We start from the raw sequence: 27847 nt of genomic DNA, 5'->3' as shown, positions 1-27847 counted from the left end.
ATGTGCAATGTGTTCTGCCTCTGATTTCTTTCCAAAGTCTTTGTATTGCTGTCCGCTTGCCCCCCCACTGCAACCCCCCCTATGTTCGCTTGGGAACCCGAAGTGTCACTGAGTCTTCATCCGGCCAGTTGAGCCCCATCTGTGAGCGTTTCCTCTTTGGCTCCTGCTGAGAGAGAGAGAGAGAGAGAGAGAGAGAGAGAGAGAGAGAGAGAGAGAGAGAGAGAGAGAGAGAGGGAGGGGGGCAGCCGGGATCCTCCAGAGCCGATGCCGCTCCGCCTTGTGTGGCTTCCTGCTTGCAGAGTGGGGGCGAAAGTGGGCTTTGACTCTCCCATGAGCTGCATCGTTGGCCCCTTCTGTAGCCTGGTGAGTGTCTCCCCATTTTATGCAGCACTGAGCTGAGCGCTAGGGAAATTCATCCTCAGCTGCACGTTGAGTATAAGAATTTTATTGGACACCCAGCTGTCATTTTGCCTACTCTGGGGCATGTAAATAAATGCCTGATGACACCCCAACTCCTTCCCCGCACTCCCTAGGCTAGAAACCCTTCCCTGAGCTGTCAAGTTCCTGAGCTGCAATAGGACGTTTAGAAAATGCCTTTATCTCATTTTCAAGACTGAATAAACGGCATCCATTATTTTCCTATAACAAATGCATTTAGCGTGCCATCTGGAAATTGTAATGACTTTTCTCCGTATGTAAACTGTGTCTCCTAGGTGGCAACATAATTTACTTCGTATCTACATGCTTATCTCCTGATCTGTAAATTAATGGCATTGTCAATGCCAGTGCCGCTGGTAAATCCTTTTTCTATGTACCCGGGAAGAGAGCAAATACTGGGAAATTAACTCAATCACAAATGCTGAATACATATTAACTTGTCAATGAAATACAGTGGTACCTCGGGTTACAAATTTAATTCGCTCCAGAGGTCCATTCTTAACCCAAAACCGTTCTTAACCTGAGGTGTGCTTTCGCTAATACGGCCTCCCACCACCAGCACGTGATTTCTGTTTGCATCCTGGGCAAAGTTTGCAACCTGGCTACTTCCAGGTTAGCAGAGTTTGTAACCTGAAGTGTTTGTAACCCGAGGTACCAATTTTCTGTAACCCACCCTAAACCAACTTCCCCAACAGAGTTCCAAGCAACCCCCAACTCACCTTTCTGATGTGTACTGTCCTGTTTTTCTATGTACACCTGAGAGAGGGAGGAGCTGTGAGCAACAGAGCTGTTGGACGGATGCTGCACCTTATTTATTTATGTATTTATTTGTTACAATTACATACCACCTTTTCCTCCAAGGAACTCAAGGTAGCAGATATGCTTCTCCTCCTCCTCATCCTATCCTCACAACCACCCTGTGAGGTAGGTTGGGCTGAGAGGCAGTGACTGGCCAAAGGTCACCCAGTGGGCTTCTTGGTTGGGTAGCTACTAGAACTCTAATCTCTTCCAGGTCTTAGCCCTACACCAAACCAACTCCCTTCTGACCTTCAACCAGGTTGAAGGCTTTTAATCCATGGCCCACACATGAAGGAACCTCCCCAGAAGCTCATCTTAGAGTCCTCTTGTCATTCACCTGCCCCTCCTTCTGATGGGTGGCTGGACTCATCCACATTTCCTCAAGGAAAATCTTCATGTCCTGACAGCGTAATAATTCACTCACCCTACAATGTTTTGAATTTTTAGGACTTGGCAGTGACTCCAGTAACAGCAGTCTTTGGCAGAAGCAAGAGAAGCTTCTTGGACCCTGTGGGAGGAAACAGATATCAAAGATGGAAGAGACAGACTCGGCTGGGCCTGAAGCAGTAAGAGGTCTGTTTATCATCCAGGCCAGGAGCCCTGGGGAACCGTGGGAAAGAACAGGATGGAAGATTCCAGGTGAGGACACCCTCAGCACAAATGTGCAATGCCAGAAGTTCAGGCATTTCCACTACCAGGAAGCCGAGGGGCCCCGAGAGGTTTGCAGCCGACTTCACCATCTTTGCCATCAGTGGCTGAAGCCGGAGAGATGCACCAAGACTCAGATGCTGGACCTGGTGATCCTGGAGCAGTTTCTGGCTGTTCTCCCCCCAGAGATGGAGAGCTGGGTAAGGGAATGTGGAGCAGAGACCAGTTCCCAGGCGGTGGCCCTAGCTGAAGGTTTCCTCCTAAGTCAAGCAGAGGACAAGAAGCAGGCAGAGCAGCAGGTGAGGTTGTCATCTGGATCAGGGGTCTCCCAAACTGTGGAATGTGAGCTGCTAGTGGTCCATGAGTTTTATTCAGTTGATCAACGTTAAATATTTATATTTACTTTTAATTGCGTCTTGGTTGCTTATTTTATTTCTTGTATTTTAATGCATAACAAATTGAATTCTGTGGAACACAGAAAATGAAAGCATCCAAGGAAAAACAAAAAAAAAATCCTTCCAATAGCACCTTAAAGACCAACTTAGTTCTTGGTATGAGCTTTCGTGTGCATGCACACTTCTTCAGAGCACACGAAAGCTCATACCAAGAACTAACTTAGTTGGTCTTTAAGGTGCTACTGGAAGGAAATTTTTTTGTTTTGACTATGGCAGACCAACACGGCTACCTATCTGTAACTGCATCCAAGGAAAGACTTCTAATAACCCTTCAGGTTTCTGCCTCTGCTGTTCCTTTTCCAATCCTTCTCCAAAGTTGACGTCTCCAATTCTTATTGTTGTTTCAGGTTACAGGTCTATTTGCCAAAGCCGGCCTGGATTTCCCAGAGGCAGAGAGGGCTCCATCAGACACTGGACAGGGGCTACCGGATAAGAACTCCCTTGTTAGAACAGCTACATTGGCTTGCAGTCTGATTCCAGGTGCAATTCAAAGTGCTGGTTATGAGCTATAAAACCCTATACCGCTTAGGTCCAAGTTATCTGAAAGACCATATTTCCTTTGGGAATTGACTGTTTTTAAATGAAAGGGCTTTTACTAGTGGAAAAGGGCTTTTACTAGTGCTGTGCTGTTTTTAATATCTGTATCTTAATAGGTTTGTTTTTATATTGTTTTAATTCTCCTAGAGTTTAACCAACATTTTAATTACCGGTGTTCTCTTTTTATGTTTTATTTTTTTGTATTTCATCTGTGTGGTTATAATTAATGTAAGCTGCCTCAAGTCCCGGTTTGGGGATAAGATGGGATATAAATAAATATAATAATGACTGATGGGATGTCTCAATTGGGTTTATCTTGGTCAAGTGTTAAATAAATCCACAGGCTCCTTTAATCTTTTGGGGGAAGAAACAGGCAGCCCAGGGCCCAGAGCCCAGGGAAGAGATGTCCTTTCACACACATATAAAATGGAATATAAGGCTCTGAAATATGCTTAACAGATAAAAAAATTTCTAACACCCATGTGTATTTAGGGATGCATCGATTAACCTATGAGAGGAGCAAGTGCTCCTGGCTTATCACCAGCTTTTTCTCTCTCAGGTGATGAAATGATGCTGGCAAGACCTCATCAGCCACCTCTGCTTCGTGGTGAAGGGGAAGCAGTTGCTATTGAACTGGATCAGGTAGGGAGGACAGATCACAGGAGGCAGGCTGGAGGCAGGCTACTCGGTCCCCACCTCCCTAGGCCTGAACTAAAATCCCTGCTTCTTGGTTCTTCTGTCAGAACTGCCTGCAAGGAAGTGAAATATTTAAATCATTCCATAGAATTCAAATTGTAACATGATAAAATACAATATAAGGGATGCGGGTGGCGCTGTGGGTAAAACCTCAGTGCCTAGGACTTGCCGATCACATGGTCGGCAGTTCGAATCCCCGCGGCGGGGTGAGCTCCCGTCGTTCGGTCCCAGCTCCTGCCCACCTAGCAGTTCGAAAGCACCCCTGTGATGGGACGATGAGCTGCTTGTGCGTAAAATGCAAGTCCCTCAGAGTTTGATCAGGCTTTCAAACCTCTGCCTGTGACGGAGCCCCTCCAGCATGGCTGCGTCAATCACTAGTAGGATCCGAAAGTGGCTGCTTTCGGAAACGTTTCCAACATAAAAGCTCCTTAACGGAAACACGTCGTCTGGCCTCTCGGCGTGACAGTTTCCGTCGAGGTGTGGGTGTCCCTATAGGAGGTCCTGAGACCTCCCCACTGGTTTCGCTTGAAGCGTCTCTGAGCCATCCCTCCGACTCACTTTCCCTTGGAGTTCTTGCTCGCCCTCTACTGGTTCCCTCTTCCGCTGCTACTGCTCTCTCACCCTCAGTGAGCCTTTGCGCCTCCGGCGCTTTAGATGTCAGTTCCCTGACATCCACCTCCCCTCCAGGGCCCCCTTCACCCCCTCCCGTCTCCTCTCCTACTGGCGGTGAGGAGGTAAAACCCTTGAAAGAACCTCCCTCATCTTCCGACGTCGCGAACACTTCCTTCCACTTGTTGCTGTTCCTACTCTCTAGGTACTCTTCGTCATCAGAGTCCACTCCCTCTTCCAACTCCGACTCCGCGAACCCTTCCATTTCCTCTTCCTCATCGGTGGTGCCGAAATACTCCCTCCTAAACCTTGCTATCGGCTGAGGTTTCCTCGGGAACCTTTGATGGAACGTTTCTGTTAAAACCTCGTCATTGACTTCCTGCGCACTTACCCAGGTGTTTTCTGACTCCGGTTCCCCTTCCCACGCCACTAAATACTCCACCTGATTTCCCTTCCACCTGGAATCGAGGATTTCCGCTACATGGTTGCGGCGTTCCCTCTCTTCCAAGGCTGGTCCCCTGACGTGCTCCCCTTCACCTCCTCCCCTGTATGGTGACAGTAACGACCTGTGGAACACTGGGTGCAATTTCATGTGATTGGGTAATCGGAGTTTGAAAGCTACCGGGTTGACCTGCTGAATCACCTCAAAGGGTCCCAATCTTCTGGGCCTCAGTTTCTTACAACCCCCTTTGAACGGCAACCCTTGGGTTGACAACCACACTTGATCCCCCACCCTTATGGTTTCACCTTCCCTTCTGTTCTTGTCTGCCTGCTTCTTATATTGTGCCTTAGCCCTTTCTAAGTTGAGCTGGAGCTGCTGATGGATGGCTTCCATCTCTTCTACAAAATGTTCAGCCGCTGGGACGCTCCATCTCTCCCCTCCTTCCCCTGGAAATGCCCTGGGGTGACACCCGTAATTAGCCAAAAAGGGACTCATCCTGTGGACACATTCTCCGCATTATTGTAGGCAAATTCTGCCAACGCCAACTTTCCGACCCAATCGTTCTCTCTGTCATTGACATAACACCTAAGATATTGTTGAAGAATGCCATTTGCCCTTTCCGCCTGCCCGTTGGTTTCAGGGTGCCGGGCAGTTGAAAAATTGACTTCCACGTGTAACAAGCTCATGAGCTTCCTCCAGAACCTGGAAGTAAATTGTTTGCCTCGATCTGAGATCACCCTCGAGGGAGCCCCGTGCAACCTAAAGATATGTTCCACAAACAACTTCGCCGTTTCTTCCGCTGTGACTGCATGTGAGCATGCTACAAAGTGGCACATCTTAGTTAACAGGTCTACTACTACCATGATGGCTGTTTTCCCCTTGGACCTTGGCAGATCCGTCATAAAATCTATTGATATCGCTTCCCAAGGCCGTTCTGGTGTGGGTAAAGGTTCTAATAACCCTGCCGGCGCCCTTCTTTCCCCTTTGGCTCGCTGACATTGGTCACACCCTCTTACATACTCCCTTACATCTTCCCTCACCTTAGGCCACCAAAATTCCCTGGTAACCAACCACATGGTCTTGTGTTGCCCAAAATGTCCCGCCGTGGGGCTATCATGCAACTGCTTGAGTACTCTCCCCCTCAATTCACCTTCGGGTATATACAGTGCCCCTTTGTAATACAATGCCCCATTTCTTTCCTCAAAACCTCCGGGGCTCTCGCCCTCCCCCCTGAGACCTCTGAGCTTATCCTGGGCATATTCATCATTTTCCGTTTCCTCCACCAGTTCTCGTTGCCCCACCATCGCCGCCCCACACACCCAGCGGTCCTCCGGGATGGCATGTCTCTCTTCGATCACCCCCTCCCCTTCCCAATATTCTGGTTTGCGTGAGAGCGCGTCCGCCCTGACGTTTTCGGGGCCTGGCACATAACAAATCTCAAAGTTAAATTTGGAGAATTCCTGTGCCCATCTCACTTGTCGTTGGTTGAGCACTCGAGCTGTTCTCCAATACTCTAAATTTTTGTGGTCGGTGCACACTTGCACCTTGTGTTGTGCCCCAGTTAATAAATGTCTCCACCTCCGGAATGCTTCGTGAATGGCAAGTAGTTCCCTGTCATACACCGTGTAATTCCTCTCGGACTTATTCAGCTTCCGCGAGAAGAAGGCACACGGTCTCCACTCCGACGCACTCCTCCCCGGTTGAAGAAGGACCGCCCCTACCGCCCGGTCGGATGCATCTGTTTCCACTCTCATGGGTTTTCGTAAATCCACATGCAGAAGTTGTTCTTCCGAGGCGAAAGCCCTTTTCAGTTCTTCAAAGGCTCGATCCGCCTCTGCCGTCCAAACAAATTTCTTCTTGCTGCTGAGACAGTCGGTGATGGGCGCCGTCAAGTGGGCAAAGTTCTTGATGAACTTCCGATAAAAGTTCCCAAATCCCAAGAATCTTTGCACGTCCTTCTTGGTCTTCGGTGTCTTCCATTCCAGTACCGCTTGGACCTTGCCTGGATCCATGGCCAATCCCTTGTCTGACAAGCGGTACCCCAGGAATTCCACCTCCTTGGTATGAAACTGGCACTTCTCCAGTTTCACCCACAGCTGGTTGGCTTGCAGCCTGCCCAACACTTCTCGAACGTCCCTCACATGCTGTTCCTCATTTTCCGAATACACCAACACGTCGTCTAAAAAGGCCACACAATTCTTGTAGAGCAAAGGTCCCAGAACGTGGTTTATAAAAGCTTGAAAACACGCGGAGCCCCCTTGTAGACCGAAGGGCATAACGAGGTATTCAAAGGCTCCCAACGGGGTAAACATGGTGGTCTTCCATTCATCTCCCTTCCTTATGCGTATCAGATTGTACGCCCCCCGCAGGTCCAGTTTTGTAAAAATCTTTCCCTTCCTTACTCTGGTCAAAATGTCATCAATTCGGGGCATAGGGAAAGCCAGCGGCTCCGACACTGCATTGAGGGCCCTGAAGTCACACACCAGTCTCGGTTTGTCTGTGTTCTTTTTGTCCACAAAGAACACTGGACTGCCCCCCACCGCTCGGGACTCTCTGATGAAACCTCGCTTCAAGTTTTTGTCAATGAACTCCCTCAGCTCCTGCATCTCCCTGTCTGACATGGCGTACAGCTTGCCTACTGGGAGTTGGGCCCCTGGGAGTAGGTTGATTTGACAGTCAAAGGGTCTATGCGGTGGCAGTTTGTCTGCTTCCCTTTCGCTGAATACGTTGCTCAGATCTGCGTATTGCGGGGGCACCTTCCCTTTGTCCATCACTTCCATCCCCGCTAGGGTGACTCTGTCTCCTCCCGAAACCTTCCCCTCCTTGCAGTGTTCTAGGCAATGCGCTGACCCAAAGGAGACCACCCTCTGATGCCAGCCCACTAGCGGATCGTGTAGCGCCAGCCAGCTCATCCCCAAAATGATGGGCGCTCCTCCCAGGATGGCCACATTAAACGCTATCTGTTCGGTGTGCCTTGCCACTCTCATTATCATCGGGACAGTCTGTTGGCTAACTTCTCCCCCCAACAGCTCTCTGCCGTCAATCGTAGTCACCTGCAAGGGGTTACTTAAAGGGATAGTCTGTATCTGGTGCTCAGCTGCAAACTCCTTACTCATGAAATTACAGGAGCTGCCTGAATCCAAAAGCGCCTTGACCTTTAGTGGGTGTCCGTTTGGCAGTTCTAGTAACACCTCTATCACTAAAGCGGGTCTGGGGGGTTCTGGCATGGGCACTTTCATTGCTCTTTGGCCTGGCTGCTGTGCCCCAACGGTGGCAGCCAGGCGTTGGCTTTTACTTGCTCCTTGCCTTCCTCTTCCTTTCCCCCAACAGCTCCTGCCATCCCTTGCCATTCCTTTCTTTGTGGGCAAACTCTGGCAAAGTGCCCTGGCTGTTGGCAGAGATAACATCTCTTGGCGCTCTTTCCCTCCTTTTTCCGCCCTTCACTGGGATTTGAAACTGCGCGCGCCCGCGCTGTTCCAACTTCCATCGGCTCTGCCGGCGGGAAAGGTGGCTCTGGAATGTCTGGAATGCGGAACTCCCTCCAACGGTCTCCTTTCCCTTCCCGCTTTTCCATAGCCCTCGCCTCCTGGCGCGCTCCTATGGCCAGCGCAGATTTGGTTAACTGGTCCATAGACTCCGCCCTGGGGCCCCGGGAAAGCTCATCTTTGACGGTTGAAGAAAGCCCCTCTTCGAAAAGCATTTGGATGGGCTCCGCCGATAGGTCCCACCCCAATTTGTGAATCAACATGGTAAATTCAGTCCAGTACTCACGGACAGATCTGCTTCCTTGCTGGCAAGCCATTAACTGCCTTCGCACCACCCCCTGCTCAATATCGCTGGAAAACATCAGGTCCATGGCACGAAAAAACTTCCTCGTGTCCTTTAAGATCTCATTATTCGCTGCCATCAGGGGTCTAACCCAATCTTTCGCCCCGGATTCGAGATGGCCAATCACATACGCCACTCGCGATTCCTCATCGGGGAAGTCATCAAACTGCAAGTTTAGAGCGTATTGCATCTCTGTTCTAAAGGCATGATAGTTCCTGGGATCCCCCCCGAATTTCTGCACCAATCCTGGCACCTTTCTGGCGAGCGGGGTGGTTTTCTCCTTTCCCTTTTCTGCATCCTGAGCCCTCCTCTCCTCAAGCCTCGCCGTTTGCAGCGCCAACTGGATCTCCAACGCCCTGTACCTTTCTTCCAGGCTTGGACCTCCTCCAGCTGCTCCTGCTTCCCCGGTTCCGGCTGGATTGCTCATGATGCTTCTCCCTGCACAAGCTGGCTTTCGGAGACTTTCGGATTGCTGTGATGGGACGATGAGCTGCTTGTGCGTAAAATGCAAGTCCCTCAGAGTTTGATCAGGCTTTCAAACCTCTGCCTGTGACGGAGCCCCTCCAGCATGGCTGCGTCAATCACTAGTAGGATCCGAAAGTGGCTGCTTTCGGAAACGTTTCCAACATAAAAGCTCCTTAACGGAAACACGTCGTCTGGCCTCTCGGCGTGACAGTTTCCGTCGAGGTGTGGGTGTCCCTATAGGAGGTCCTGAGACCTCCCCACTGGTTTCGCTTGAAGCGTCTCTGAGCCATCCCTCCGACTCACTTTCCCTTGGAGTTCTTGCTCGCCCTCTACTGGTTCCCTCTTCCGCTGCTACTGCTCTCTCACCCTCAGTGAGCCTTTGCGCCTCCGGCGCTTTAGATGTCAGTTCCCTGACAACCCCCAAGTGCAAGTAGATAAATAGGTACCGCTTTATAGCGGAAAGGTAAACGGCGTTTCCGTGCGCTGCGCTGGTGCTGGCTCGCCAGAGCAGCTTCGTCACGCTGGCCACGTGACCCGGAAGTGTCTTCGGACAGCGCTGGCTCCCGGCCTCTTAAGCGAGATGAGCACGCAACCCCAGAGTCGGACACAACTGGCCCATACGGGTAGGGGTACCTTTACCTTTACCTTAAAATACAATATAGGAAATAAAAGTACAATTAAAAATCATACAACATCCACAGGGCAAAGTGTTTGGGAACCAATGTAATAGATAACACAAACTATTATCTACAGAGGAGATTTCATTTCTGCAGAATAGCCCCTCTTCCTTGAAGAGTCTCATGGATTTTGGGAATCAATATATCTTAATATAATCTTTCAACTATTTCCCTTTTTCTCAGAGTCCCGTGTCCTTTGAGGAGGTGGCTGTGTACTTCACCAAGGAGGAGTGGGCACTTCTGGATCCTGATCAGAGAGATCTGCATAAAGAAGTCATGGAGGAGAATTGTGGGGTGGCAACCTTTCTTGGTAAGGGTCGAAGTTTCACTTGTCCAGGAGCGGAGAATCCTCAGCATTACAGACATTACAGGACTGCAACACCCATAATTTCTGCACTAGTTTAAAAGTGTTTAGAAAGTCTAGCAATCTATCAACTTTTAGCATTATATTTCTTTGCACATTTCTTAAAGTGGATAATTTTTATTGATTAAAACATTAGCAACTAAAACATTAGCATTTTTACCTCAGGTTCTTACCTGTTTTCTATCTTTGTTGCAGCATGTGAAAAAAGCTTTTGTCAAAGTTTTAGCCTCACTACCCCTCAAAGGATCCACATTGGGGAGAAGCCATATAAATGTTTTGGAGGTGCAAAGCGCTTAAATGAGAAGACAGGCCTCATGACACATCCAAGAATTCACACAGGAGAGGAACCACACCAGTGCTTGGAGTGTGGAAAGAGCTTCAGTGATATGAAAGCTTTCACTGCTCATCAAAGAACCCACACTGTGGAAAAGCCATATAAGTGCTTGGAGTGTGGAAAGAGCTTCCGACAGAACGTAACTCTCAGCTATCATCAAAAAACTCACACAGGGGAAAAACCCTATGAATGTTTGGACTGTGGAAAGAGCTTCATTCGAAAGATAAATCTCACTTATCATCAAAGACTTCACACAGGGGAGAAACCGTATCAGTGTTTGGAATGTGGAAGGAGCTTCATTCGAAAGATAAACCTCACTTCCCATCAGACAATCCACACAGGAGAGAAACCATTTCAGTGCTTGGAGTGCGGGAAAAGCTTTAGACAGAATATAACTCTCAGTAATCATCAAAGACTACACACAGGAGAGAAACCGTATCAGTGCTTGGAGTGTGGAAAGAGCTTCATTCGGAAGACTGATCTTAGTTATCATCAAAGAATCCACACTGGGGAAAAACCTTATCAGTGCCTGGTGTGTGGAGTGAGCTTCACACGGAAAAGGCACCTCACGTCTCACCAAACGATTCACACAGGGGAGAAACCATATAAATGTACGGAGTGTGGAAAGTGCTTTCGCCTGAACAGAGACCTCATTCCTCATCGAAGAATTCACACTGGGGAGAAACCGTATCACTGTTTGAACTGTGGAAAGAGTTTCAATACAAACGCAAATCTCCGTTGTCATGAGAGAGTTCACACAGGAGTAAAACCATATAAATGTACGGAGTGCGGGAAGAGCTTCAGTGCGAAGAAAACACTAATTTCCCATCAAAAAATGCATACAGGGGAAAGTGATATGAATGTTTGCAGTGTGGAAAGACTTTCCACGTAAATAAAGTTCTCATTTCTTTGAATTAACATGAGATAAACTATTCCAGTGCTTGGAGTGGAAATACAATGGTACCTCGGGATGCGAACGGGATCCGTTCCGGAGCCCCGTTCGCATCCTGAATAGAATGTAAGATGCGACGGTGCGTGCACGGGTCGCGTTTTGCCGCTTCCGCGCATGCGTGTGACGTCATTTTGAGCGTCTGCGCATGCACGAGCGGTGAAAGCCGGAAGTAACGCACTCCGTTACTTCTGGGTTGCCATGGAGCACAACCCAAAAGCGCTCAACCTGAAGCACATTCAGCCCGAGGTATGACTGTACGTGAAATGATGCACATAAGGGTACAACCATTTAAACATTTCTTGGGGACGTAGAGTACCCTCCTTTTCTTCCTTAAGCTACACCCCTCCCTCTTGGCCCCACTCATTTAAACTGAAGCAGCCCTGGGAGACCAGAGTTCAAATCCCCATGAAGCCATGAAGTTCACTGGGTAACCTTGGGTTCTCAGCCTAGTTCTACCTCACAGGGTTGTTGTGAATATATAAAATTGGGAATAGGAGAACTATGAAGCCACTTCAAGTTCATTTGAGGAAAGGTGGGCTATAAATGTAATAATAAATGAATAACAAAAAGTCCATTTCCAGCTTACCTGTCCTTGATTTTGAATTGGTGGTGGTGGTATGTTTTTTGTGTGTGTGTTTATATAGGAGGCTGTGTTTGGAATCAGGAAATTAAATGTGCAAAGAGGAAATGAAAAGGGCAAAGGAATGTACTCTGGTTTCCAAGTGCAGAAAATGTGCAAAGGCAAGGAGAGGGTGCGGGAGAGGAGAATATGATGTTTTGCGCGCGCGCACACCCACCCACCAAAGATTTAATTTACCCAAGCTGGTATTGTAATCTGGGCATCTCCCTGCCCCAGGGGTCTCCTAACCACTTCAAGTTACAAGACAGGAGATTCCGACTAAACATCAGGAATAACTTTCCTTCCTTGATGGTTTCTAAGCAGAGGTTGGATGGCCCTCTGTCCTGGATGCTTTAGCTGAGATTCCTGCATTGCAGGGGATTAGACTAGATGACCCTGGGGGTCCCTTCCAACTCTTAAGATTCTATGAAGCTCCCCGAACAAGGATGAGGAAGAGGAAAATGGGAGTTCAGGTGCACTGACTCCAATCCAGGTGTGGCTTTCAAGGCAGGGCAGGGGGATGTTCACAGGATCAAATGTGGGGTAAATCGTTTTTTTTTTAAAAAAAAAATCATTTAAATGAACGATTAAATAATTTGTTCTTGGCTGTTAAGACCCTAGTAAATGTCAGATGTCAAAGAGATAAATAATTACCTGACATTCAGAAGACATCTTAAGGCAGCCCTGTTCAGGGAAGTTTTTAATATGTAATGCTGTACTGTTTTTAACACTGATTGGGAGCCGCCCAGAGTGGCTGGGGAAACTCAGCCAGATGGGCGGGGTATAAATAAATTATTATTATTATTATTATTATTATTATTATTATTATTATTATTATTGTAAGATACTGCTATAAGTTATTTCTTCTTCCCTTTTTGCTAAGCAACTTTTATTTTCTGTTCAAATGAAATTATTTTGCAAAACAATCTGGTCTTATGTGGTCGATTATGCAGGGTGGGGCTTACCTGCCCCCCCCCCCATTATTAAAGTTGGTACCCCTGGCTGGATCTGGGAGAGCAGGGTTCGTATCCCCATGAAGCTACCTTGGGCAGCCAACGTCTCTCAGCCCAGCCTACCTTACAGGGTTGTTGTGAGGGCGAACTGGGGACGTGACCACCTTGAACTCCTCGGAAGAAAAGGTGGTATATAAACGTAATGGCGGGGCGGGGGAAAAGGGAGACACCCGCAAGGGGTCCTCGAAGCAGCCGGAGACGAAGGACGAGGGAGGCAAAGGCAGCGGTTGAGGAGAAGCGCCGGAATGGAGGAAGCCAGCGAAGGAAAAGGCGGCCGGGCGGCGTTGCTACGGGCTCGTGAGGCGTTGCTAGGGACGGCCTAGCGGCGTTGCTAAGGGTACGCGAGGCGTTGCTAGGAGGCGCCCAACGGCCGCGCGGCGTTGCTAAGGGCAAGTGAGGCGTTGCTAGGCGTCACCCAACGGCCAACCGCCGCATGGACACTCTATGGCCTCCGCTATTTCTAGACTCGCGCCTGCTGTTGATCACTTCCGGGTCTCCTCGCAGGGTTTTCTCCGGGCAGGGAGGGGGAGCCGCCTGCAGAATTCAACGCGCGGCCGCTTCACGGGGGGCACCGGGCGGCGGAGACGGGTTTTCGCCTCATTAAATGCCCCCAAGGACTTGCGTTGCCAGGGGGTAGGGGCCAGGTGATTCATTGCCTGTGATTCTGAGTTGTAGGGTTTGGAAGGGACCCCCAAGGGTCATCTAGTCCACACACGCACCCCCCCCCTCGAAATGCAGGCATCGCAGCTAAAGGATCTCTTGACAGATGGCCACCCAACCTCCTTCCTTGCGAGGGAGTCCGTCTCGCATGCTGCCCACCCAAGGTACTGCCATGTCTGGCACATCTCAGTATGTGGATGATACCCAGCTCTTCCTCTCTTTCAAATCAGAACCAGTGAAGGCAGTGAAGGTCGTGTGTGAGTGCCTGGAGGCGGTTGGAGGATGGATGGTGGCTAATGGATTGAAGTTGAATCCTGACAAGACAGAATACTGTGTGGAGGATTCCCTGGTCCTGAATGGGGTAACTGTGCCCCTGAAGGACCAGGTGCGCAGCCTGGGAGTCATTTTGGACTCACAGCTGTCCATGGAGGTGCAGGTCAATTCTGTATCCAGGGCAGCTGTCTACCAACTCCACCTGGTACGCAGGCTAAGACCCTACCTGCCCGCGGACTGTCTCGCCAGAGTGGTGCATGCTCTGGTTATCTCCCGCTTGGACTACTGCAATGTGCTCTACGTGGGGCTACCTTTGAAGGTGTCCCGGAAACTGCAATTAATCCAGAATGCGGCAGCTAGACTGGTGACTGGGGGCAGCCGCTGAGACCACATAACACCGGTCTTGAAAGACCTACATTGGCTCCCAGTACGTTTCCGAGCACAATTCAAAGTGCTGGTGTTGACCTTTAAAGCCCTAAACGGCCTCGGCCCAGTATACCTGAAGGAGCATCTCCACCCCCATCGTTCTGCCCGGATGCTGAGGTCCAGCGCCGAGGGCCTTCTGGCGGTTCCCTCATTGCGAGAAGCAAAGCTACAGGGAACCAGGCAGAGGGCCTTCTCGGTAGTGGCGCCCGCCCTGTGGAACGCCCTTCCAGCAGATGTCAAAGAGATAAACAACTACCTGGCATTCAGAAGACATCTGAAGGCAGCCCTGTTCAGGGAAGTTTTTAATCTGTGATATTTTACTGTATCTTTGGTTTTTATGGAAGCCGCCCAGAGTGGCTGGGGAAACCCAGCCAGATGGGCGGGGTACAAATAATAAATTATTATTATTATTATCTCTCCTCCTTGCGCCGGTGGGCACATCGCTGTCAGGGCAGGAGGTGATGGGGTGCCCCTGCTTCGTGGAAGAGGGATGCCAAGAAGTAGGCAGGATACCAGACCATTCCTCCCATTGTTTTGATTAAAAATGGGAGGCAGCTGTTGAGGAAGGGCCTGGTTTTCTTCCTACTTTTGATTTTTCTTGCCACCTCCCCCCCCCGAAAAAAACGGAGTGTGCGGGGTTGGCATGCTAAGGGTTAAATTCAAAAGGGGCGGAGCCAAAGCCCCCACCCCACCCCTTTCTTGTCCCTTGGAGTAAAACTGGTCACTGATCTCTCTGCCACCCCCCACCCACCCACAAAAGTGCTACCTTTGTGGGATCTGGTGAGCGCCCCTCCACAAATTTGGGGAAAGGGGAGTGGGGGGGGGAGGATGCACAAGGGACAAAAGTGAGGAGGGGGAGTTAAAAATGTATTGGGGGCTGATTTCCAAAATCCAATGCCAGCCAGGAAAAGGAGAGGGTCGCCAGCTTTTGGGAAGGGGGACCTTTTGGGACCCTAGCCCCATTTTATATACATAGGGAGGGGGCCCTGTGCAGCAGATCCACTTAGGACCCCCATATATAAACCAGGGGGTTTGATATGGGGGGTCGGGGAAGAGGAGGGTGTGCAAAGCAGGTGTGCAATGCTTAGTTGAATGGATCATCCCATTGGATTTAGGGGAACCCCACCCCACCATCAGATCCCACAATGGGCCTCCCCCGCCCCCCAACTGCCACCACTGGGGCCTCTGAATGACCGTCTTCTCCATGGGACTCTGTGGAAGAAGCAGTAACAGCTTTTTCTAGAGATCCATTCTATTGTAACTTCTTTAAAAGAAAAGGGATGCTTGTTGTAATAATCCTAATTAAACTGATATCTGATGTCAACCTGAATTCTCACAGGGGAGACGGTTTTGTGTATGCTGCTAGGACCCACCGTAATTTTTATGATAGGAAACTGTTTTCAACTGTTTTTGATATTGTGTGTTAATACTGTAACCCACCCAGGGACCTTAGGCTGATGGGCAGGTAATACATTACAGTATATATACATTAAGCCCACAACTTATTTGGGGGTTGCATTCTGGGAATCAAGCCTAAAGCCAAAATTGCAAAAAAATAAATTCCATTGGATTGCCCAAGTCATTTTCCGCACCTATTATTTATTTATTTAGCCACACTTAAAGCTGAATATGCACAAGTTAGATGCACATAAGCTGCAGGCTTACTGTATGTGTGTTTGAATTTATATATATTTTATATCTACTACTACAGCTGTGTTGTTTTTATTGTAATTATTTCTATAGTTTTAATAGATTGTACATCTTAACACTTCAAAAATATTCATAAAAGTGAATAATGAAGAAGAGAATATAATGCTGTTGATAGCACTTTCACCATATTGATAGTTAGAAATCTCTATATCCTTAAAAATATCGTTATCCAGACTCAGCCACATTTCCTGAGCGAAACTCTTCCTCTCTTGAAAGTGTTATTCAGTAGCCAAATAATGTCTTGACTTTCAGGACTTGATAGCACCTCCAATTTGGCAGAAGACTGAGGGGTCTCTTGGATCCACTTGGAGGCTTCCTTGGAACAGAGCTCAAAGATGGAAGAGAAAGACACAACTGAAGCAGGAAGAGATGGAAGCCCTGGCGAATTCTGGGAAAGAACAGTTCAGAAGGTACTGGGTAAGGAGGGACCCCTCCGCTCAGAGGCACAGCGTCAGCGTTTCAGGCATTTCCGCTACCAAGAGGCCAAGGGACCCAGAGAGGTTTGCAGCCGACTCCACCATCTCTGTTATCAGTGGCTGAAGCCAGAGCAACACATGAAGAATGAGATCCTGGACCTGGTGATCCTGGAGCAATTCTTGGCGGTCCTTTCCCCAGAGATGGAGAGCTGGGTGAGGGAATGTGGAGCAGAGACCAGTTCCCAGGCGGTGGCCCTGGCCGAAGGTTTCCTCCTGAGTTGGGCAGAGGACAAGAAGCAGACAGAAGAGCTGGTGAGTGAGAATTTCATCCTGGTACCTTCAAGGTGCTCAAAATGTGCAGGAGGGTATCCTAATGCTCTCTGTAACTGTCAGGCCTTTTCTGCAAATCATCCACAATGTCCTAAACTCACAAAGGTTTCTCATGCTTTTTCTAATCCTTCTCGTTTTTGATATCCCCATCGTTGTGTCAGGTGAAAGGTCTGTTTGTTGAAGGGGCCACTGATTTCAATGGAACATTCAGGAGAGCGACAGAGTGGCCGCTTCACTTGGTAAGAATTAACTGGATCTCCCTCTATCGATTATACCCTAAATCCTTAGGTTTCTTTTATTTTCTCCTGAATCTGCTTGTCCCCCAAATTTTTCAAAGTTGAAAAAATGAATGTATTTTCAGTGCCTGAGTACAGTGGTACCTCGGGTTAAGAACTTAATTCGTTCTGGAGGTCTGTTCTTAACCTGAAACTGTTCTTAACCTGAAGCACCACTTTAGCTAATGGGGCCTTCTGCTGCCGCTGCGCCGCTGCTGCACGATTTCTGTTCTCATCCTGAAGCAAAGTTCTTAACCTGAGGTAATATTTCTGGGTTAGCGGAGTCTGTAACCTGAAACGTATGTAACATGAAGCGTATGTAACCTGAGGTGCCACTGTACTTCAATTTCTAGCTAATAGTCCAAGTGTGGAGTATTGCATTTTCACACTAAAAAGGTAAAGGTACCCCTGCCCGTACGGGCCAGTCTTGCCAGACTCTAGGGTTGTGCGCCCATCTCACTCAAGAGGCCGGGGGCCAGCGCTGTCTGGAGACACTTCCGGGTCACATGGCCAGCGTGACGAAGCTGCTCTGGCGAGCCAGCGCAGCACACGGAAACACCGTTTACCTTCCCGCTATAAAGCGGTACCTATTTATCTACTTGCACTTAAGAGTGCTTTCGAACTGCTAGGTGGGCAGGAGCTGGGACCGACCGACGGGAGCTCACCCCGCCGCGGGGATTCGAACCGCCGACCATGCGATCGGCAAGCCCTAGGCACTGAGGTTTTACCCACAGCGCCACCCGTGTCCCTTGGTGATTACAGCAGTATTATTTATGGATTTTAAAAACGCTTAATGTTGTATTTTAATCTTGTTTTTAAGTTGTATTCATTCAACTTGTTTTTATTATTGGTTGTTAGCCGCCCTGAGCCCGGCCTTGGCTGGGGAGGGTGGGGTATAAATAAAAATTATTATTATTAATATTAATGCTAAAATAGGATTCCAAAGAGCTGGCAAACAAAAAGTATCTATGGAAAGATTAAAAATCAAAACACGCGTCATGAAAACACACCGTGAAAATGTACCATTATAACGAAAATGTACCATTATAACGAGCCAGCACAGCACACACGGAAACGCCGTTTACCTTCCCGCTAGTAAAAAGGTAAAGGTACCCCTGCCCGTACGGGCCAGTCTTGACAGACTCTGGGGTTGTGCGCCCATCTCACTCAAGAGGCCGGGGGCCAGCGCTGTCCGGAGACACTTCCGGGTCACGTGGCCAGCGTGACAAAGCTGCATCTGGCGAGCCAGAGCCGCACACGGAACGCCGTTTACCTTCCCGCTGGTAAGCGGTCCCTATTTATCTACTTGCACCCGGGGGTGCTTTCGAACTGCTAGGTTGGCAGGCGCTGGGACCGAGCAGCGGGAGCGCACCCCGCCGCGGGGATTCGAACCGCTGACCTTTCAATCGGCAAGCCCTAGGCGCTGAGGCTTTTACCCACAGCGCCACCCGCGTCCCATATTTTCACACTACTCACTAATATAACGTGTGGAAGCATTGTGTAAGATATGTAGGAAAGTGGATGAGGCATTGTGTAACAACAGCATGTACCTCGGCTTGTCTCATGTGATCTCTGAGAGAATCAGGTGCTTTGTCTCTCACAGGTGATGGAATGATGCTGGCAAGATCTGCTTCACAGTCTCCTCTCTGTGGTGGCGTTGATGCTGTTGTGATGAAACCAGAGGAGGTAGGGGGTAGGATCAGTGGGGGGAGCAGAGCTGTGGGCACCCAGGGTGCCTCTGTCTTCTACTCAACCCCCTCCTCAAGGTGCCCATGAGGGAGGCTGTGGATGCCGCTTGAGAAGGTTTAATTTCTGCAGGACTTTTCTGTATTTTAGCATTCAATCATACCAATCAGGAGGCCAATGTTTTCCTTTTCCCTCAGGGTCCCATGTGCTTTGAGGACGTGGCAGTGTATTTCTCTGAGGAAGAGTGGGCCCTGCTGGATCTGGAGCAGAGGACCCTGCACAGGGAAGTCATGGAGGAGAATTGTGAGATCACTGCCTCTCTCTGTAAGGTTCCCTCTTTGCATAGTTGACCATAATATTGTATAGAAAATGCAATATAAAGCATTTTTGTACATTTTGTATATGTTTCAGACTCAGTCCAACAGGCTTTCTGTATTTTTATTGTTTACAAGATTCATGGCTAACCTTGCCATTTAAACAGTAGGTTAAACAGGTACAATGGTAAAGCCAACAATTTAACAGTCCGCAACAAGAAACTTCAAGATCTGCAAGAAGTGCAGATACAGATTGGGGCCATTGTGGAATCCCAAAAGCCTGATAAAGCAGCCCTGCCATAGCCATCGGCCGATCTATCCCAGAATTGGGTACTCTGAATGACAGAACCTTGCCCAGCACATCCAAGGGTTCGTTAATCCAGGATCGGTTGACTAGAAGAGAAGAAGAAGAGTTTGGACTCGATATCCCGCCTTTCACTCCCCTTAAGGAGTCTCAAAGCGGCTCTAAATCTCCTCTCCCCTCCTTCCCCACAACAAACACTCTGTGAGGTGAGTGAGGCTGAGAGACTTCAGAGAAGTGTGACTAGCCCAAGGTCACCCAGCAGCTGCATGTGGAGGAGCGGGGAAGCGAACCCAGTTCACCAGATTACGAGTCCACTGCTCTTAACCACTACACCATGCTGGCTAGACAATTCAGTGTTTAGACTGCATGCAAATTACATGCTCCCATGCGGAATAACAGGCTCTCTTCTCGTACTTATGATATATCCACCCACCATTGCCCAAAAGAGTTCAGAAGAGAATACATAGGGTTGTGCTATGGTTTAGAGTCACAACAACCCTGTTAGGTAGGCAACCTATCACTATCACTCAGCAACATCTGTGTGTGAGCTAGGTGCTGAACATGGGTCCCCATGGACTCAGTCCAATAGTCTCTAGAACTTCAGCTATCGATTAAGGTGTTAACAATGGCAGGGATATGAATAGTAAAAAGGTAAAGGTACCCCTGCCCGTACGGGCCAGTCTTGACAGACTCTGGGGTTGTGCGCCCATCTCACTTAAGAGGCCGGGGGCCAGCGCTGTCCAGAGACACTTCCGGGTCACGTGGCCAGCGTGACATCGCTGCTCTGGCGAGCCAGAGCCGCACACGGAAACGCAGTTTACCTTTCCGCTAGTAAGTGGTCCCTATTTATCTACTTGCACCCGGGGGTGCTTTCAAACTGCTAGGTTGGCAGGCGCTGGGACCGAACAACGGGAGCGCACCCCGCCGCGGGGATTCGAACCACCGACCTTTTTATCGGCAAGTCCTAGGCACTGAGGCTTTACCCACAGCGCCACCCGCGTCCCATGAATAGTAAGGTCTGCTAATAATTTTCTGTCACTCCTTATTGCAAGCATGATGTGTTTTGCTTCAGTGATTCGAGCTTCCAATTACACCTCAGGCTCCTGATAGTGTTCTCTCTTTTTCAACAGGTCATGAGTGGGAATCCGAGAATCAGGAAGATCTACATTGGTTCTTGCTAGAAGCACACATGACTTTAAAGGCAGAGCAGCAGGAAAGGAAACCAGAAGGAGAAGAGAAAAGGTGGAATCAGTTCCTTATTTCTCAGTGCAGTGATGGCCATCAGATCCCAGCTGAAGAAATACAGACAAGTAAAGAAGCAAGTATATTCTGTCAGAGACATTTCCACCCTACACCAGCATTTGAAACTCCTTACAAAATCCACATAGGAGAGATACCACACCCATGCCTGGACTCTGGAAAAAGCTTTTATTGTAAAACACATATGACTACTCATCAAAGAACTCACACAGGGGAGAAACTGCATGAATGCTTGGAATGTGGAAAAAGCTTCTCTCGGAAGGTATATCTCAATGATCACCAAAGAATTCACACAGGAGAAAAACCATTTAGATGTTTCGAGTGTGGAAAGTGCTTCACACAGAAGACAACTCTCTCTCTGCATCAAAGAATTCACACAGGAGAGAAACCATTTAAATGTTCAGAGTGTGGAAAGAGCTTTTGTCGGAAGGCATACCTTACTGGTCATCAAAGAATTCACACAGGGGAGAAGCCATTCAGATGCTTGGAATGTGGAAAGAATTTCACGCAGAAGACAACTCTTTCTCTGCATCAAAGAATTCACACAGGAGAGAAACCATTTAAATGTTCAGAGTGTGGAAAGAGCTTTTGCCGTAAATCATACTTTACTAGTCATCAGGGAATTTACACAAGGGAGAAACTGCATAAATGCTTCGAGTGTGGAGAGAGTTTTCATAATGCAATACATCTCACTGCTCATCAGAGAAAACATACAGGGCAGGAGCTATTTAAATGCTTGGAATATGGAAAGTGTTTCAGACAGAATTTAACTCTCACTTACCATCAAATAATTCACACAGGGGATAAACCTTACACATGCATGGAGTGTGGAAAAAGCTTCTATCGCAAGACACATCTTACTGCTCATCAAAGAATTCATACAGGGGAGAAACCATTTATTTGCTTGGAGTGTGGAAAGAGCTTCACACAGAAGACAACTCTCACTCTACATCAAAGAATTCACACAGGTGAGAAGCCATTTAAATGCCCAGAGTGTGGAAAGAGCTTTTGTCGGAAGGCATATCTTAAAAATCATCAGGGTATTCACACAGGCGAGAAACCATTTAGATGCTTTGAGTGTGGAAAAAGCTTCACACAGAAGAGAACTCTTAAAGGTAAAGGTAAAGGTACCCCTGCCCGTACGGGCCAGTCTTGCCAGACTCTGGGGTTGTGCGCCCATCTCACTCAAGAGGCCAGGGGCCAGCACTGTCCGAAGACACTTCCGGGTCACATGGCCAGCGTGACATCGCTGCTCTGGCGAGCCAGAGCTGCACACGGAAACGCCATTTACCTTCCCGCTAGAAAGCGGTCCCTATTTATCTACTTGCACCCGAGGGTGCTTTCGAACTGCTAGGTTGGCAGGCGCTGGGACCGAGCAGCGGGAGCGCACCCCGCCGCGGGGATTCGAACCGCCGACCTTTCGATCGGCAAGCCCTAGGCGCTGAGGCTTTAACCCACAGCGCCACCCGCGTCCCCTAAGAGAACTCTTACTTTGCATCAAATCATTCACACAGGAGAGAAACCATTTAAGTGCTTGGAATGTGGAAAGAACTTTTGTCATAAGACATACCTTACTAGTCATCAAGGAATTCACATAGGGGAGAAACTACATAAATGCTTGGGGTGTGGAAAGAGATTCCATAATAATAAGTGCCTCACTGCTCATCAAAGAAAGCATGCAGAGCAGGAACTATTTAAATGCTTGGAATGTGGAAAATGTTTCAAACAGAATTTAACTCTTGCTTACCATCAAAAAATTCACAGAGGGGAGAAACCATACGCATGCTTAGAGTGTGGAAAGAGCTTCTATTGCAAGACACACCTTACTACTCATCAAGGAATTCATACAGGGGAGAAACGGCACCAGTGCTTGGAGTGTGGAAAGAACTTCACAGATAAAAGAACTCTCTCTATTCATCAAAGAATTCACACAGGAGAGAAGCCATTTAGATGCTTGGAATGTGGAAGGTGCTTCACACAGAAAGCAAGTCTCACTTCACACCAAAGAATTCACACAGGGGAGAAGCCATACACATGCCTTGAGTGCGGAAAGAGCTTTGGTCAGAAGACAGGTCTTACTACTCATCAAAGGATTCATACAGGTGAGAAACCATATCAGTGCTTTGACTGTGGAAAGTGGTTCTGTTGGAAGACAGATCTCACTATTCATCAAAGAATTCACACAGGGGAGGAACCATTTAAATGCTTGGAATGTGGAAAGAACTTCTCTCGGAAGATACATCTTACTAACCACCAAAGAATTCACACAGGGGAGAAACCATTTAAATGCTTGGAATGTGGAAAGAGCTTCACGCAGAAGACAACACTCACTCTGCATCAAGTAATTCACACAGGGGAGAAACCATTTAAATGCTTGGAATGTGGGAAGAGTTTTTGTAGGAAGGCATACCTTACTAGTCATCAGAGAATTCACACAGGGGAGAAACCATTTAAATGTTTGGAATGTGGGAAGAGTTTTTGTCGGAAGGCATACCTTACTAGTCATCAGAGAATTCACACAGGGGAGAAACCATTTAAATGCTCCGAATGTGGAAAGGGCTTTTGTCGGAAGGCACACCTTACTAGTCATCAAGGAATTCACATGGGAGAAACCATCTAAATGCTTAGAGTGTGGAAAGACATGTCTCACTTTTCATCAAACAAATTGTACAGGGCAGGAATTATTTGAAAACTTCGAATATGGAAACAGTGTCAAACAGAATTTAACTCTCACTTATCATCAAAGAATTCACACGAAAAAAACCATACATATGCTTGGAGTGTGGAAAGGGGTTTGGAGAGTACTCTCACTTCATATCAAAAAAATCCACATGGGGTGGTACCATATAAATTCCTGGAGGATGTAGAGGTCCCAGGAATAAGAATATTCAAAGGATTCATAAAGGGAATAAAACCATTTCATGATGGCACTTGTGAACCCTTTCTTTAAATTCCATATTCATTTACATAAAACAGAATTTGGAAACCTCCTGCCATAAATATTCCCAGACGAGAATAAATAAGATTTTTTTTTAATTCACTGCCCGTTTCATTTGATAGATTTTTATTCTCCAGTTACATGTCTTAGTCTTAGCCTTAGCCCTTAGCAAAAGCTTATTTCCTTTTACTCTCTTCCATCAGACTGACAACTTCCACTGGCAGAGCTAGCACGGGACGTTTTGCTGCCTGATGTGGAGCAAGAAATGGAGGTCCCGTCCCTGGTATAGATTATCCAAGACTGGACAAATTATTTTGGCACCTCACCAAAGCAGAAAATCCCACTTGTGGCTCCCCCTGCTGTTGCACTTCTAAGCAACAGAAGTATTTGGCTCCTCTTCTTAACTGGTTATGATTAGAACTCTGCAGCTAACATCTGAAGCATGGGTTTGATTTTTTCCTCTTCCCTCCTCATCCCTTTTCTTTTTCTGATGTGTCTTTTAAATTATAGGATTATCATTACTGATATCTGTAGGCCACTTTGGGAGCCTTGCCACAACTGAAGAGAAGGGTGTGGATTTGTAAATAAAGAAATGGATGAAACATTCACAGATGTTTCCTTGCCTAGTGCCTAAAAACCATACTAAGTGAGAGAATGTGATTGTTGACAATAAGATCTTCAATGTATTCTGTATTTTCTCCAGTCTTGCAATATTGCCAAAAGGTGTGAAAGCCCACTGACTATAGCGCTTGTTTGTGGAGAAATGGAATATTAACCTTCCTTCTGACTCCACTCCTTGTGTGGGAGATTCACCGCTATTCCAGTTTGCACAACTGTTCTGTGATATTTCTGCTGATTACAATGACACCTAGCCAGTGGCAAGCTGCATGCTCCAGTACCGGGGTAGGGTGGGGTTTGGAGAGCAGGCGGGGGGATGCGCGGCGTGTGTCGGGGGCAACCGCAATGGTACCCCCCCCAATGGTGCCAAGGGCGATACGCTCCCTCTGCCCCCTTCCTCCGCCAGTGCCCCTAGCATTGTTTCTGATCATGGCAAAATAGGAGTAAAAAAGAGAGAGAGAAAGATCTGCATGATCAAGATGGTTCTAGGAAGAAGAGGGGTGTCTTTATTTCCAGTGTTTCTGATGGATCAGTGGGGAAGAGGTTTGGGGCTGCTGGGATATCTGGGAAGAAGTGAAAGACGGATTTGGCATTTCCAGGAGTTCGGTTTGGTTTTCTCCAAGTGTTCCTTTACGTTCCCAAAAAGGGTCAAGGAGAAGAAAATACGTATTACAGTACTGTGTACTAATTTATAGGGTTTTTGTTATTGATCATAAACAACCAGCAGCTCCCTAAACCTGTAGGTGGGTGGGTGGGATTACCAAGACATCAGCCGAAGCTGATGAAATTCTCCCCCTGCCCATCTTCTCCTCACAAGCACAATGAATTTGAGTGGAGAAGAAGAGCTTGGATTTGATATCCTGCTTTATCACTACCCAAAGGAGTCTCAAAGTGGCTAACATTCTCCTTTCCCTTCCTCCCCCACAACAAACACTCTGTGAGGTGAGTGAGGCTGAGAGACTTCAGAGAAGTGTGACTAGCCCAAGATCACCCAGCAGCTGCATGTGGAGGAGCGGAGACGCGAACCCGGTTCACCAGATTAGTAGTCTACCGCTCTTAACCACTACACCACACTGGCAATGTGGCAATGAGTGGGGCAAGGTCATCCAGTGAGCATCTTGACTGGGTGTAGATTTGAACTCTGGTCTCCTGTGTCCTAATCTGACACTCCAACAACACTGGCTGACTCTCGGAAGATTATAATAATAATAATTTATTATTTATACTGTGCCCATCTGGCTGGGTTTCACCAGCCACTCTGGGCGGCTCCCCGCAGAATATTAAAAACACAGTCAAACATTAAAAACTTCCCTAAACGGGGCTGCCTTCCAATGTGTTCTAAAAGCAGTGGCGTAGCGTGGGGGGTGCAGGGGGGCCCGGCCGCACCGGGCGCAACATCTGGGGGGGCGCTCGCCGCCTCCGGGGTCGCCAAAGAGCCTCGGGCGCAGGCTGTAGCAGAGCCCCATGTCTCGTGGAACCGACGAGCTGTGCGCGCGTCCGGGCTGAAGGCGTCCGGCAGGCAGCGGCTCTCAGCGCTCGCCGCGGTCCCCGTGCGTCAGGGCCGCGGAGGGCGCGCCAGGCAGCCCCTCCTCACAGCCCCCCCCCACCGCCGCCGCTGCAGCTGCTGGGCCATGTTGCATTTTCCTCGCCTCTCTGCCCTCCTCCTCCTCCGGGCAAGTGGCATCGTTTGGGCAGCAGCGCCAGCGGCAACTCGCCTCAGATCACCTGACACGGACCCGCCACTGCCGCCGTGGCTACCTTACCGTAAATACCCCAGCCCAGGCAGCAGCAAGAAGAAGCTGGCAGCGGCGGCAGGTTAGGGGTTAGGGGCGCAAATTACTTGCCTTGCCCCGGGTTAGGGGGCGCAAATTACTTGCCTTGCCCCGGGTTAGGGGTCGCAAATTACTTGCCTTTCCCCGGGTTAGGGGGCGCAAATTACTTGCCTTGCCCCGGGTGCTGACAACCCACGCTACGCTGCTGTCTAAAAGTCAGATAGTTTTTTATTTATTTGACATCTGATGGGAGCACATCCCCTACATCTGCATTTTATGAGCTATGAGTGACAGATGCAGTGGGTTATCATATCCATAAATCATCATCATCATATAGCCTCCAAAGCATGTGGGGGGAGGGCTGCTGTTACCTCCTATCCCAAGTCTGCATTGGAGTCCTCTGTGCTTCAATTTTTGATTGGGAACCTAAACTGTCTGTGAGTCTAAGACACACACACACGAGAAAAAAGAGAGATCAGAAGCCCTCCTTCTTGAGGGGAGGGGGAAAGGAAAGAAAAGGCTTGAAAACCAGCCCCTTCCCGACCAACCAACCTCCTAATTCCTCCCTATTATCCTCTTTTTGAGTGACTTGTGGGGGCGTTGACCCTGCAGCCCGGGCTTCGAAGGGTTAAAGCGAACGCGACCCGCTTCCTAGAGAGGAAAGGAATGTGTGCGGGGGGGGCGAGTCCTCCAGAGCTAAGTCCCCTCCTCCCCCAAGCTCTTTCTTCCCTTGATGATGCGATTCCTTTGGAGCAGAAGCGAGCGGCTGGTTCTTTCGCGCGATCGCTGCCTCGGCGGCCCCTCTGAGGTCCGGTGAGCCCCCCACTGGCTTTGTGCATTTGGGGGGGGGGAAGGGGATTCCCTGGGGGGGAGGAGGGTGCACAGGAGGGGCTGCAAGGTGGGGCTTAGAAGACCCCCTGGGAAGCGGTGGGGAGGGGGGGGCCAAGAGCTCAGCCCTGCCCACCCAGCCCAGCATCCTGCCCACCTGTCGTGGGTGTTCGAGCTGAGATTCCTACGTTGCATTTCAGGGGGTTGGGCTAGATGACCCCGGGGGACCCTTCCGACTCTACAATGCCATGATTCTGCGATGGAGAGAATGGGCGTGTTAATGGGGTTCTATCCCCATTTGGTTCAACCCATAGGGAGATGCAGAGCTGCAGACATGGGGTTCACACGTACTGGGCAGGGTGGTGGTGATGGGCTTTTAGCTTTCTTTAAATATTTTTTTATTAAAAAAAAAAACAACCAGTTTGCCAATCTGACATTTGCAAAGGAATAGGCAGAGGCAGCTGTCTAAGGCTTCTGCAGGAAACAAGGTTGCTAAGCGTGCCTCGTTCTCTGTTGCTAAGCAGAAGGGTATGTGGACTGAGTCTGGAGAGAGGGGGCTTCTTCGCAGAGAAAAAGCAGAAAAAGCTCCTTGTTGAGGGCTAGCCTGCTGCTGGACAGGGGAGGGTGGAGCCCACACAATTTTGTTCCTATATGCCTTTATAGTATAAAATGCAACTACTTGAAATAAATAGGGAATTGGTGATGTTTCAATGCCCTGGTTCTCTTTTTCCCCATTGCTGGTGTGCTTTTAATTAGTAATTTACTTATTAATATGCAGCAACCTTGAAACAAATTTATGAAACCAATACTGCTGCTACAGCCAGTTAAATTTCCTATAGGCTCTGATATCTGCAATTAATATAGTAAGTCTTATTTATCCTAAATGTTTTCCCACTCAATAAATTAAAAAAAGCAATCTAGTAAACAGGCAGAAGGCTTGGAGGTTTGGGAATCAAAATCAATCACAGCTGTGGTTCTCAAACTTTTCCCCACATGGACCACTTGAAAATCACTGAGGGTCTTGGTGGACCCCACTTAATGCTTTTTTCTGTCTGCTGCAGCAACTGCAGTGAGCAGCTCTGAGTGCTGAATGATTTTAATTTGTATATCAATTGCTTCTTTCGTTCCTTTTTTAGTGCATTGTATTACTGTACTGAAAGGC

General features: G+C 48.5%; 2 protein-coding genes across 2 annotated transcripts; both read left to right on the top strand.

Moving 5' to 3' along the window:
- The first annotated feature begins 239 nt into the window (after nt 1–239).
- LOC309361401 (uncharacterized protein) lies at nt 240–24073 on the top strand. Its single transcript, XM_081896287.1, has 10 exons — nt 240–363; nt 1684–2183; nt 2687–2819; nt 3436–3518; nt 9777–9903; nt 10153–11181; nt 13380–13519; nt 18849–18954; nt 20400–20587; nt 22010–24073. The coding sequence occupies exons 2-10, from the start codon at nt 1770–1772 to the stop codon at nt 23147–23149; spliced, it is 3360 nt and encodes a 1119-aa protein (XP_081752413.1). The 5' UTR covers nt 240–363; nt 1684–1769; the 3' UTR covers nt 23150–24073.
- On the top strand, nt 12906–20534 carry LOC309365205 (zinc finger and SCAN domain-containing protein 31-like). The gene is made up of 5 exons (XM_081903429.1): nt 12906–13699; nt 16197–16672; nt 16852–16929; nt 18569–18651; nt 20400–20534. The coding sequence occupies exons 2-4, from the start codon at nt 16280–16282 to the stop codon at nt 18578–18580; spliced, it is 483 nt and encodes a 160-aa protein (XP_081759555.1). The 5' UTR covers nt 12906–13699; nt 16197–16279; the 3' UTR covers nt 18581–18651; nt 20400–20534.
- Nucleotides 24074–27847: the final 3774 nt, after the last annotated feature.

Source organism: Podarcis melisellensis (assembly GCF_964234715.1).
Source record: "Podarcis melisellensis genome assembly, chromosome: 2".
In the NCBI taxonomy this organism is placed as follows: Eukaryota; Metazoa; Chordata; class Lepidosauria; order Squamata; family Lacertidae; genus Podarcis; species Podarcis melisellensis.
Note: the sequence above shows the minus strand (reverse complement) of the source record. Positions and strands in the feature narration are given on the sequence as shown.

Bases quoted from the DNA above. Each gene is read 5' to 3' on its own strand.
- LOC309361401 (XM_081896287.1), top strand. From the start codon at position 1,770: ATGGAAGAGACAGACTCGGCTGGGCCTGAAGCAGTAAGAGGTCTGTTT. The intron at 13,520-18,848 runs GTGATTCATTGC...CTTTTCCCTCAG, and splicing joins TGCCAGGGGGTAGGGGCCAG to GGTCCCATGTGCTTTGAGGA. The intron at 18,955-20,399 runs GTGAGATCACTG...CTTTTTCAACAG, and splicing joins GGAAGTCATGGAGGAGAATT to GTCATGAGTGGGAATCCGAG.
- LOC309365205 (XM_081903429.1), top strand. From the start codon at position 16,280: ATGGAAGAGAAAGACACAACTGAAGCAGGAAGAGATGGAAGCCCTGGC. The intron at 16,673-16,851 runs GTGAGTGAGAAT...TCGTTGTGTCAG, and splicing joins AGAAGCAGACAGAAGAGCTG to GTGAAAGGTCTGTTTGTTGA.